At 37.2% G+C, this 13629-nt stretch overlaps 1 protein-coding gene across 1 annotated transcript in view; it reads right to left on the bottom strand.

The window, feature by feature from the left end:
- Positions 1–13131, bottom strand: part of MTMR9 (myotubularin related protein 9) — a 45785-nt gene extending 32654 nt beyond the window's left edge. The window contains exons 1-2 of the mRNA XM_027853870.1: positions 12881–13131; positions 7256–7364 (exon numbers count right to left, since the gene is read on the bottom strand). Coding sequence (XP_027709671.1) covers positions 7256–7364; positions 12881–13062 — 291 coding nt within the window. The 5' untranslated portion in view covers positions 13063–13131. The remainder of the gene's footprint in view (positions 1–7255; positions 7365–12880) is intronic.
- Positions 13132–13629: the final 498 nt, after the last annotated feature.

Here is a 13629-nt window from a genome sequence, read left to right on the forward strand (position 1 = left end):
TGGATTGAAATGGGAAAATACTTGTGGTAGGCAGACCAACCAGCAGACTATTTCAACAATCCAGGCATGAAGTAGTAAGTGTCAGCAGTAGGGTGGGAGTCAGAGAAGAAAAAGGGGCACATGTAAGAGATGTTACTAAGACAAAAACTGACAGGTGTTGGCAACAGATTGGATACAGTGGGGAGGGAGAGTGAGGCATCAAGGACGACCCCTGCATAGTAAGCCTGGGTGACAAGGAGAATGGTGGCACCCTCAACAGTATTATGGAAGGTAGGAAGAGGGGAGGGTTTTTGGGGGGTAGGGGGAGAAGAGAATGAGTTTAGTTTTGGAAATGCCGAATTTAATATATCTATGGACATCCAGTTCATGATGTGCAATGGGTTGTTGGGAGATCTGAGACAAGGTGACCAGAAAAGTTAAGGGTGCATAAGCAATTTGAGAATCATTAGCACAGAGATGGTAATTGAATCCATGGGAGCTGATGAGATCAACTAGTGAAATAATATAGAAGAAGAGGGCTCAAGACAGGACAATCACAGTGAGTAGGTGTGACCCTGGTGAAGAAGTAGCAAAAGGGACTGGGAAGGAGCACTCAAGATAGGTAGGAGGAGAACTAGGAGAGAGCAATGTCATGAAAATCTAGACAGAAGAGAGTGTCAAGGAGAAGAAGGTATAACTGACAGTGTCAGGGGCTGCAGAGAAGTCAAGAAGGAGGAGGACTGAGAAAGGACCACTAGATTGAGCAATTAAGGGAATATTAGTAACTTTGGAGAGAGCAGTTTTGGTTGAATGAGGTCAGAAGACAGACTGTAAAGGTTAGGAAGAGGGTGAGAAGGGAGGAAGTGAAGGCACCTATTGTAGACACCCTTCTCAAGGAGTTTAGCCACAAAAGGGAGGAGAGTTGTGGGAAGATAAGTAATGGGAACAGATGGTTCAAGTGAGGTTTTTTTGAGAACAGGGGAAACATGGGCATGTTTGTAGGCAACAGAGAAGCAGCCAGTAGATCCCTATCTATTGAAATCTATCTAGACTGAAGATAAGTGAGAGAATGGGGATGTGAGAGGGGGCAATCTGCGAGAGAAGTGGGGTGAAATGGGATAACTTGCGTATGTAGGGGGGCTTGCCTTGGCAAGAATAAGGGCTACTTTATTACATGAGATATGAATGAAGGAGAATATAGCAGTAGAAGGCATGCTGGGTGATATGAGACGAGGAGGAAGAAGATGACGTATTACTTCAGTTAATTAATCAACAAGCATTTATTTAGTGCTTACTATGTGCCAGGTACTGTAGGGAATGGAGATACAAGTACCAAAAAACTAAACAATTCGTTCAAACAAAGATCTTACATGCTAATCAGGGAAACAAGGACATACATAGGTATGTGGAGAATAAGTACAAAGTAGCTCGATACAAGATTTTTGAGAGGAAGGGCACTAGCAGGAAGACTTTCCTACCAATGATGAAAAAGGCGGAATCAGTAGAACCAGGGAAAGAACTGACTACAGGTATAGTAGCTGGGCCAAAAATGCATATTATACTTTTCTGGTTTGAGACTGTGTTCAATGTGGCCACCAGCCTGGCAGGCAAAAAACACCAACACTTCTACTTTTTATGACTATATTTTCTATCCCAGCATTGTTTTTTTTTTCACCATAATCTGATATTGAAAGAACTAAAGCCATTCTGTATGTTTAATATAAATTTACACAAGCTTATAAATATATAAAATTTACATATTTACATGCTTATGTAAATATATAAATTTTATATATTATATATATATTTAAAATATATAATATATATTTAATATTCAATGGTCCAGAAAATTCTCAACAAACAGAACAAATGCACTTAAAGATTTCTGAAACTATCTAAAACCTACATGTTCCTTCACTTTTTATTGTTGTTCACCCTTGTCTGACTCTTCATGATTCCTTTTGGGCAAAGATACTAGACTGGCTAGGCATTTCCTTCTCCAGGTCATTTTGTAAATGAGGAACTGAGGCAAAAAGCGTTAAGGGACAAGCCCAGGGTCACACAAGTACTAAGTGTCTGAGGCCACATCTGAACTCAGTCTTCCCAACTCTAGGTCAGTTCTCTATGTCCCATTATGTACCCCAAGGGCTCCTTCATTTACTAGACTAAAATGTCTATAATTAAAAAAGAACTTGAAATATATCTATGTTGAACCAATCTAAATAGGAAAGAGCTTCAAGCCCAGCTCATTCTTTTCATTATGTCTTAAGTGATTTAGGTATAAAGTGCTGGATTTGATGACCCCAGAGCTCCTTCCCAGGTCCATGGCAATTAATGTAGCCAAAATAACCAGCTGGCTTAATTCAATGTCTATGGCTGACAAACTGGTTAGCATATCGAGTTTAAGGTAGCCAAAGTCATGGAATCCTTACGTGGAAATGTTACAACAAGCTTGGTTAGAGGTAACATCTTCAAATCCAGACAAACAGATCTCACAAATGCATGCATGCATGCATAAGGGAGACCAGGTAATAGTATAGATAGATAAATACAAATCCGATCCCAATACTGGAACAAAATATATCTTATGAAAGCAAGATAGCAGTACATTTCTCTATAAAGATAACTCCATTGATTGAATCTGATACTTTGACATTTACTTCTTTATTAAGTGGACTCATTCTAGAAGTGGTACCAACTATTTCAACTTACAGTGCAGGGGAAAGATTCAAACCCTGCTTTTAATCCCACCTGTAGGATCTTGGGCAAGCCATTCAATCTCCTGAGCCTTAGTTTCCTCATCTATAAAATGGCCTCTGAGATCTTTTCTGGTTCCAGATCTAAGATCCTATAAATTCACTAGATAACCACACAATGGATCTAAATGAAGACGCACCAGTTTACCTTTTAATTCTTATTTACATTTCACTGAGTTGCCCAGTGTAAACAAAGAAATAACATCCCAAATACATTCAGCATGATCACAGTTCCTCTATTCATTGTGTTATGGAAACATTTTTTTTAAGGCATGAAAATTTTTAATAGTAGTTTGTTCTTCCTGTCCCTTTTTAATATAAGGGGCAATAACATTCTCAACACAAAACCTGTACTTAGACGAGTAATGGAAGATCAGAGAAAATAATCAATGTATTTCTAAAATTATTCAGAAAAATATAATGCATATTATGTTAATTGCTATAATTTGGTTGCAATGTTTTAAGACAATTTAAAAATCAAAAGTGGACCACAAGAATTGGTTTAAATGGAACATATTGTATGTGGTATCTCAGAATAAATTTTAAATTACTCACACAGCAGGTTAACAAAAAGAGATAAGATAAATAAGGGTGGATTATTCACTTTACAAAAAAAAGATTGTTTGCATTAGAAAAGGATTCACGGTAAGTTACCTTTAAATAGCAAACTCCCCTAATGCATTTATGAGATACCTCAATTTGATTTACATTTAACCTTCTAGGTACATGTCTACTTGCATAAAGCCAGGTACACCAGTACTTTTAAATGTCTTTATTGGTTTAAAAAAAAAAGTTTTTACATCACTTTTATTTCTTAACTATTGCTTTTTCCTCTTCTGAGAGAATCACCTCTCATAACAAAGAAAATAGAGGCAAGAAATAGTTCAAAACTAACCAACATATTAACCAAGTATATATTATATGAAGTGTTCCATACTTACGTTTCCTTCATCCTCTATAAAGAAAGGAGGGAAAGGGGCAGCTAGGTGGTGCAGTGGATAGAAAAGTAGCCCTGGAGTCAGGAGGACTTGAGTTCAAATCTGACCTCAGACACTTGACACTTACTAGCTGTGTGACCCTGGGAAAGTCACTTAACCCCACTGCCCAGTAAAAAAACAAAAACAATAAAATAAAAAAAGGGAAGGAAGCTGAATTCTCATATCTCTTCTTGTGATAGTCATTACATATTTGGTCATTATAAATTCATAGCAATAAGTTTTTGTTGTTCATTCCACATATATTACTGTAGTTAGAGTACAAATTGTTTTCTTGGTTCTGCTTACTTCATTTTTCATCAGTTCACTCAAGTCTATCATCCATGTTTCTCTGTGTTCATCATTTCTTACAACATACAAATAACTTATTACATTCATGTTCCACATCTTTAGTTATTCCCCAATTTATGGGTATCTACTTTGTTTCCAGATACCAGTAGGAAACATGATGCTATAAATATTTTGGTGCATATAGGACCTTTTCTTTTTTTAAATTACGGGAGTACATGTCTCACAACGAAATCTCTATAGCAAAAGATCCCTAAATAAAAAGTTATATCATTGAAAAAAAAAAACCGAGGAGGAAAATGGATGGAGATACCATTCACAATATAACTAGGAGAGAATCCTTAACTAAAAAAGGGAGAAAGGAGATCACAAGGATAAAATAAATGTGAATCTGAAAAGCTTTTGCATAAATAAAACATAGCCAGGATAAGAGGGCAACTAACTGGGGAAAAAAATCTATATACTACCTATCTCTGATAAAGGTCCAAGATACATGTAGGGAATTAATTTAAGAGGCCAAAAGTCTTTCCCTAAAAGATAATAAGTCAAAGTAAACAAGCAGTTCTTATTTCGAATTGTGTTTCTTATGGCATACTCAAAAGAAAAACAAATGGAACTCAGCAACTGTTATGTCACAGAATACTAAAGAAGACTTCAATGATCATCCAAGTTCCAATGCCTCTACTTTTTTTTAATGTTCTATTAAAAATTTAGCTGTGACCAGCAATACAATTCAACTTGTTTTGTAACTATTTGCATTTAAATTAATTTGAACATAAGATGTATGTCAATAGTATTTCGTTAACTTCTAAAACCCCATCAGAATTTTTGGTCCATTCATTCTCATTCACTTTTCCTCAAGTGGTCATGAGTGTTTCTTCCAGTTTTGTTTTTTCCACTTTGCATTATTTCATAAAAGTTTCTCCCAGATTTCTTGATATTCCTAATACTTGGTCTTAATTTCATCACATAGTATTAATGGACAACTTTGAAAAACTTTACTATCTTGTATTTAAGTCACCTTCATTTCCAAATTTGTTCCTCCTCTTTCTCTACCTAGAGAGCCATCTCTTTTAACAAAGAGAAGAAAAAAAGCAGTTATTCAAAACAAATCAATGCATAAACCAAGTCTCAAATTACAGGCAATGTTCTGCATCAAGCTGCCTACCTCTTCAAAGAAGGGACACAAGTGCATTTTCTCTTTTCTTCAGAGTCAGCCTTGCTCATTGTAATTATACTGCATTTAGTTACCACTTTTAAAAAAAATTTAGATTATAATCATTATGTATGTTTTCCTTCAATTTGCATCATCATTTAACTGACTGCTTTTTGTGAATTCTTCATAGTTATTTGTTTCTTTTGGTGAATATTTTGTAACATTCACATACCATAACTTGTTTAGCCAACCGCCAATTGATGGACATGTACTTTGTTACCACAAAAAAGCTGCTATAAAAATTTCAGTGTACATGGGACCTTTCTTTCTATCTCTGAACTTGTAATATATGGCTAGCAATGGACTCTCTCTGAATATGAGCATTTTAGTAATTTTCTTTGCATAATTTTGAATTGGTATCTAGAATGGTTGAACCAATTCAAACCACCAACACAGTATGTATGTCTTTCTACAAGCCTATCAATCTATTTTTATGTTTTGTCAACTTTAATTTCCTAGCTGTGAGGTAAAATCTCACAATTATTTTGATTAACATTTCTCCTATTATTAGTGACTTGGAAAAATCTTTCATATGGTAATTAATAGTTTGCAGTTTTTTTGAGAACTGTGTGTTCATACCCTGGGCATAAACCATTGGGTACTGACCCTTGTCTTACACATTTGTGTTAATTTCCTATATAACTTGGATTATTAATTCACTATCTCACCACAGAGGATCCTCCAAATCTTTTCACTGATCTTTACTTCCCTATCCCCACCCTCTCAGCTGAGAACCATGTCTCAGATTTAACTGGGAAAAAAAAAGCCATTTATCAAGAGCTCTCTCTTTTCTCCTCATCTCGTATTACCCATATACCTTATGCCACTATCTCCCCTCCTGCACTCTTTTTTTACATTACGAGGTGGTTTGCAAACTCCTCCACATGTAAAAGTGATAATATTCCATCCTACCTTCTCTAGCCAATTGCCCCCTCTCACATCCCCATTCTCTCACTTATCTTCAGTCTCTCCCTGTCTATTGGCTACTTCTCTGTTGCCTATAAACATGCCTGTATCTCCCCTATTCTCAAAAAAACCTCACTTGATCGATCTGTCCCCATCACTTATCTTTGCACACTCTCCTCCCTTTTGTACCTATACTCCTCAAGAATCTCCCAAATCAACAGATTCCTTTTTTACCTGAATTACCTTGATTTTGTTTCTGCAAAAGCTTTTCAGTATCATGTTACTGAAATTCCTGATTTTATCTTTTATGATAGAGTTTTTTCCTTCGGTTAAGAATTTCCTCCCTAACTATCACTATGAAAGGTACTTGATCTGTGTTCTGAAATTTTTTATGGTCTGACTTTAAACATTTAGGTCAGACATACATTTTGAGCTTATTATTTAAGTATTTCCATGTCAGAAATTTAGGTTGTTGCCTCCCCTCCCCCATTCTATATAATAGTGCCATGAAAATCTTTGAACAGATATTTCTTTTTGATTTGTTTTTATAACACTTTCAGAGTATAGTCTCATCAGCAGAATTACTAAGTCAGAATAATTATTTTTATAACTTTTCCTGTGTACTGCTAGATTGTTCTCCAAAAAGATTCTAAAAGTTCACAGTTCTACTAGTCATAAAGCCATACTGCTTCTTTCACAACCCTACCAGCACTGTATTTTCTTGCTTTTCATAATTTTTGATAACTTGAAGCCAACTGCTCCATTTTAAAGATTTGGAAACTGACAGTCAAAAAGGGCAAGCAACTTCCAAAATGAAAGAGTCAGTGCCAGAACTGAGACTCCAAAAAGAATTTATGGGGAATTTTCACTTCAGATGAACACAATTAAAACTTCCTAGAAGCCAATAATTTCTTGGAATATGATTATAACACTGAATCAGGGTTAGGAACTTAAGATAAATGTTGAACCTTACAAAGAAGAACACATTACACTAAGAGATGCGTTAGCTATCTAAGTCAGATAGTAGGACCCCGATTATTTGCAGTTGTCCTGGATTTAAGAAAGATTCTTTTTTCTTATTTCCTCAACCAAAGCTTCTTTGACAGAGCTCTTACCTCAATGGAACTTGCAATATTCAAACATTCTTCCATTCCAGGAATGTCCAACTGAATAATCCGCAGATCTTTGCATTTTATAATTATGGTACCCAATGATCCCACGAACCTGAAATATAGTACGCCATGCTCAAGGACAAATAGAAACATCGTTTTAAGAAGAAAACGCCAATCTGTGAGAAAGTACTCATCTAACTATTCAACACTTCTAATAACTTCTAATAAAGTATTCTTTCTGAAAAGATGTGCCATACAATAAAATCTAAACAGACTAATTGGGAGAAGGGCATCCATAAAATGTGTGAACTAAAAAGTATTTTCAAATGAATATGATGTTACTTTAAAATATACACAAAGTAATTCAAATTAGGCTAATTCACATAGGAGACTTGATTTTAAAAATAGGTAAGAACGACTTATCATAACCGTTTACTCCTGAAAGATACTTCCAAAATTCAGTATAATTCCTCCACAAACTTATTTATACCTCTTTGTACTCTGGAAAAAACTGTTTAATAAAACAAGAAAAAACTTCAGAAAGGCCCCATGTTAGTTATAAAAATCTAAATTAGTGAAGTCTAAATTAATTAAGTTTTATTGTATTAAGAGATTTTCTTGCTGACATCTCAGGACTTTTCCTTTGCCAATATTCAATCCCAACTCTTTCCCATGAACAATTTTTGATGCTATCTTTGTCATGAAAGTGACAGAATTTGAGCTAAGCCCTGAAGGATGGCTATGACTGGGAAGAAGAAAATAATATTTTAATCTAGGACACTAATTAATATAAGCAAAGGTTTATAGTTAGGAATGGGTATGGTAATGATAGAAGGAAAGGGACCAGAAAGTTCATGAAAAATGTGGATATTTGGGTTCAGGAGTTAGTAAAATTAATCAAATAATAATATACATCAGATTGGAGGTAGAAGACACTAAAGGAAAGAAGACCAGTTAAGGAGCTGTTAGAGTAGTCTAAGTATAAAGTCATCAGGTCATGAACTAGGGTGATAGCAATGAGGATAGAGAATGGGCAGATATAAAAGATATTTCAAAACAATAATTAACAGTATTTAGTAACACTGAATATATGGGAGAAAGAAGAAACAACCCCAGTGATTAATCAGGTAGTTTCAGTATTAAAATGACTATACAGACAGGGCCAAGGAAAAAATTGTTGGATTACTTTATATAAATAATATACTTTAATTAGATCTACAATGTACTATTCTTGTGGGTTATCCATCGAGGAACAGAGTTAACATTAATGATAGAGGCTTTGGACATAAAAGCACTTGGATATTTTCATGCATTTGTTCATGCATTTATTAAATGTCTACTAAGCACTAGGAGAGATACAAGGATAAATAAGACTCCTTCTAAGTGGCTTAAAATCTAATAGAGAGAATAAACTGTTAGTAGATAAGAAACTAGCCTTTGCTGTTGTAATGGTTCAGTGTTAGGTATTTGATGTTCTTTTAAGACCAGGAAAACTCAAAGAATAAGAAATTCAAAAATTATCTTATTTCTTTCTTTGGTTACTTCTTAACTAATCCTCTCATTTCCCCTACAAAATGTAATTTGTAAAGATAAAGAAAGAAGCTTCCTATATTGAGGATCAAATGAGATAACATTTATTTTAAAAAAAAAAAAAGTGCTCAGCACAGTGCCCAGCACAGAGTAGATGCCATATAAATGCTCACTCTCTCCTATTTGTCCCCTTCCCTCCAACAATTAACCAGCTTCCTTATTCTTTAGCCCCTCCATGTAAGTCCCATATTCTCCCAGCTACTAAGTTTATTCTCTTATGTAAAAAGCAAATTTAAAACTGGTCAGCCTTCTTGAAATCCAAAATGCCTCAGACTATAAATAATAGCCTAATTTAAAAAATTCCATTTCTGGTATTGTATAATATTAATTAAGCCAAATTAATACATAATATCTTTACAGGTTAACCAATAGATTTCTATAGAGGCATATAAAGTTGAGGAAGAGAATTTGAAAACTCCAAACTTCTAATAGTTTAAAAAAAAATTGCCATATAATAAGGATGTTTGTTAACCTGAAACTATTACTATACAATTTTTACTACACTGCTCTCAAGGAACAGGAGAGAATTCCCAGTCCCCAGGCCATCAAGCTCCTACAGTCTATGCCATTATTCAGTTTCCATCAGTACAGAGGACTCCAGAAGAGAAAGCAACCGCTTCTAGGTAAAATGTTTTTATGTATACCACCATAAAGATCAGGTTTTACCCCTACAAAATTCCCACTGCAAATGCATTACTATCAGTTAGGCAGCTGGTGGTATCATGGTATACAGAGTGCTGAGCCTGAAATCAAGAAGACCTGACTTTAAATCTGTCCTCATATTTACTAGCTGTGTGACCCTGGCAAGTCACTTAACTGCCATCTGCCTCAGTCTCCTCAACTGTAAAATAGGGATAATAATAACATCTACTTCCCAGAGTTGTTCTGATTCTCAAATGAATAACATTTGTAAAGCTCTTTGCATGGGACCTAGCACATAGTAAGTGCTATGTAAGCATTAGCTATTAATTATTATTATTATTATTCTTATAATTCTTGACTATTAGCAACTAAGAAAACTTGTGGGTACTGTCATCAAGTCAGTTCAGAAGAAATGGTTTTAAAAGAGATGTAGATCCTTGACTATTTTTAGAACCTTCCACACAAGGATCTCAATACTCTTTCCCAGGGCTTTGAAGAATTCAAAGTGTACTTTTGGAAGATCTTCATCAGTGGAAGGTGTTTCCACACAGATAAAATCAGAGATTCAGACCAAAAAAAAAAAAAAAAAAGAAAGAAAGAAAGAAAGAAAATGACAATGTCACTTAGGCACCAAATTAATGGAATTTCAAATACAACCATGACAAAAGAAACTGACATAAACACGAAGTTAGACCTCTTATTAAATGTAAAAAATAACAAGCAACATGGGGAAAAATATCTCCATTAGTTTGGAGTTTATGATCCTTTTTATTTCTCCTTGAATGGAAGGCTGGCGGAAGAAAAACCAAAGGCATTGAAAGAGGCAATGTAACAAGAATAGTTATGATGATAATGAGAAAGGGAGGACTGAAATAAGGCTTTATTAGTTGTGTATCTTGTCTCCTCTACTGGAGTATAAGCTGAAGAGCTTGTGTGGGTGCAGAGAAAGTAGAAAGTCTTTATACCTCTTCTTTGGAAACTCTACAGTGCCTAGCACTAACACACAGATACACAGGCACTCAATTTTGGGGCAAACGATAAATATTTGAAGTAAAGAAGCAAAAAAGGCCAGGGACAAGAGTTACAACTATTTATACTGGGAAACAAGGTCTCCTGAGTAGCCATTTTACTACATTGTATGATTTGGAGGAAAAGTGGCCTTCCTAAATTCACCAATAATCTCTCCCACCAGAAATTTCACCATTAGATATTCACCTAAGGCACTGCTTTTCTAAACATCCTTGTTAAAATCTAAGTGTTCCCTGTATGCAAAACACATCAAGATGTTGTGAAACATAAATGTTCAGTCTATAACTTTAAATTTCCTCCTGGACAGCTAGGACTAACTAATACTAAAATTACTTGTGCAAATCACTTCCTTTTTCTGAGCCTCAGTTTCCTCATCTACAAAATGAAGGGGCTGGACTAGATGATGTCTAAAATCCCTTTCACCTCCAACATTCTACAAGTCTAATTTCTGAGAGGTAACAGGAATTTTAATTTTAAAGATAGTCTTAAGATTGCAGAAGTGAGAGGTGACTAGGAACTAAATGGTCTCTGTTTCACAATTCTGCCTAGGACAGAACCTGTTAAGGAAGACCTTTTTCTATCAGTGAAAGCAGAAGTAGTCGATTATAAAAATTGTATTATCTCACCTAATAATACAGTGATACAAACAACCTGAGCAAAGGCTAGAAGATAGGAGATGGAATGCCCTGTGTGAAGAACAAGAAAGCCAATTTGGAATAACCGTAGATAGTGTGTGCAGAATAGTTAGGTACAACAGGTCTAGAAAGGCAGCCAGGTTACAAAGGGTTTTAAAGGCCAAAGGAGTTTATTATTGATCCTACAGATAAAAAAGAGCCACTGGAATTTATGAAAGGGATGTGACAAAGTGCTTTAGGAATATTATTTCAGCGGCTGTGTAGAGCAGAGGTGTCAAATGAGTGAACCACATTAAAAGGTAGTAATTGGGAAATGTTTAACTAAATAAAAATACAATAGACAATGTTCATTTATGGTTTTCTAAGTCAATCAATTTCTGTTGAGTTTGACACCACTGGTGTAGAGGTTGGAGTGAAGAGGGGAAAGACTGAAAAATGGAGAAACCAATTAGAAGGCTACCAAGAATCCAAAGGATATAGGGCCTGAACTAGTAATGGAGAGAAGGGAACAGATGTGAGAGGTTGTGGAGGCAGAAATAAGAGATGGCACCTAACTGGATACATGGAGTGAGGCAAAATGAGGGGTCAAGAATGACTCAGATTTTGAACTGGGCTGACTCGAAGATGTGGTGGTGTTGACAGAAATATGAAAGTTCATTAGAGAAGTGGAGGAAGGGGGAGGAGGAAAGATAATGATAATATTTTGGATGAGTTTGAGATGTCTATAGGTTATCCAACCCAAATGTCCAATAGGGAGTTGCTGATGTGGGGCTGAAGTCCAATAAAGAGGCTACAGCTCGATGTAGATCTGAGAGTGGTCAGGCTAGAAAAGATACTTGAACCTACTGGAGTTGATAAGTTGACCAAGATAGAAGAAAAGTGGACCCAAGACAAAAAAAGGAAATGACTTGCATAGCTAATATTAACTAGCTATCCAGGAGGAAATTTAAAGCTATAAGCTAAAAATATAAACATCACTTGGGGGTATAACAGGCTAGTCAAGTGACAGATGAGCAAGATAATCTAACAAGAGACTGAGACTGATGGTTCAGACAGGTCTTAGAAAGGAAAGTTCCACAGTCTTACTCAAAAGTTGTCAAAAGCATTGTATAGATTTTACATTACCTCTGAGGCAATATGCAAGTAAGCATTACTATCTCAGTTTTACAACAGATAAAGAAATTGGTGTATAATCAAAACCGATGAAGGTTAATAAAGAATCCATTTGATGCTATGCCTCAGAATGAAGTTAAAATAGAATGGTTAAGAATAACCGATGTGCAGCAAGTCTGTGATATGCAGATGGCCTAGAACTAGGTTCCCCTCTTAGGCTGTTTTTTCTACTTTCCATGTTTCACACAATTCTGATCCTAAGGAAAGTCCAGAAAAGGCATCTTCTTCAGGAATTCAGAAGCTGCTTTGGAGACAAGAGAAGAACTACTCCCTCAATTTCTTAAGCATTTACTCCAGCCTCCAGGGTAGACGCTGGAGATACAATATTGATATTGATACGTCTACTAAGTTAGGTTAAACGCAAAAGCTTTACAACAGTGGAGGGAAATATGCAAATAAATGTGTACAAATAAGATACAGGCAGAATAAATTGGGGGTAGAGCTAGAAATGGCCTTTGAGATCAACCTACTCCAACTCCCTTTTAACAGATGAGGAAACTGAGGCCCGAAGAGGTCCTCTGTCCGAGCTCACACTAGGGCAATTTCGAGCTGAACTCACCGCTTTTCGATGGAGTCGATGTTGGAATGGAGCAGCCACAGCTCCTCGGTGTTGTCCTGCCGGGAGGACAGAATCAGGTGATGGCCGGTCAGGCACAGCGTGCCTTCCACAGCCGGGTAGAAGGGCCGGTGCAGCACCACATTGTCCACTCGCGGAGTCTTGATCAGCTCTGCAAACTCCATGGCGGCCCGAAGCCCGAGGAAGGCGCGGCGGGGCCGGGGTTAGCGGAAGGGCCTGCTCCTTCCTCTCCTCCCTCCTCCCACAAGCTCCCGCCGGCCGGCCCCGCGGGCCTGGTCCGGAAGGCTCTGCCTCCCACACCAGCCCCAAGCCGGAGTCTCAAACGGCCACGAGCTTGCTTCCCCCGGCAACCCCGTCTGAGGGAACCCAAGGGGGAGGGGGTCCTCTTCCGCAGAGCAGGTAAGGACACGGGATCTCAGGCCCCGCACATCTCCAGGAGGCTGTCCACTCCGGGCGGAAGCAGCTGACGCCCAGCATCCGCGGGCGACTCCGGGCGGAAGTAACTGACGCCTCGCACCTTCGCTCGACTCAGGGCGGAAGTAGTGGAGACCGACGGTGAGACTAGGTCTATGGGTCTCGTGACCGGAAACGGTGCCCTCAGATTTAAGTTCCTACTCATCTCGCTCCCGTTTCTTCCTCATATGGGAGGAAGTAAGTGGGAAGTCTTGTCCCTGCCACCCTTGCTCCCCTGAGCCTCAGCAGCCCCGGAATAAAGGGGCCGTAAACCTGAG

Source organism: Vombatus ursinus, unplaced genomic scaffold (assembly GCF_900497805.2).
Source record: "Vombatus ursinus unplaced genomic scaffold, bare-nosed wombat genome assembly UNPS02010219.1, whole genome shotgun sequence".
In the NCBI taxonomy this organism is placed as follows: Eukaryota; Metazoa; Chordata; class Mammalia; order Diprotodontia; family Vombatidae; genus Vombatus; species Vombatus ursinus.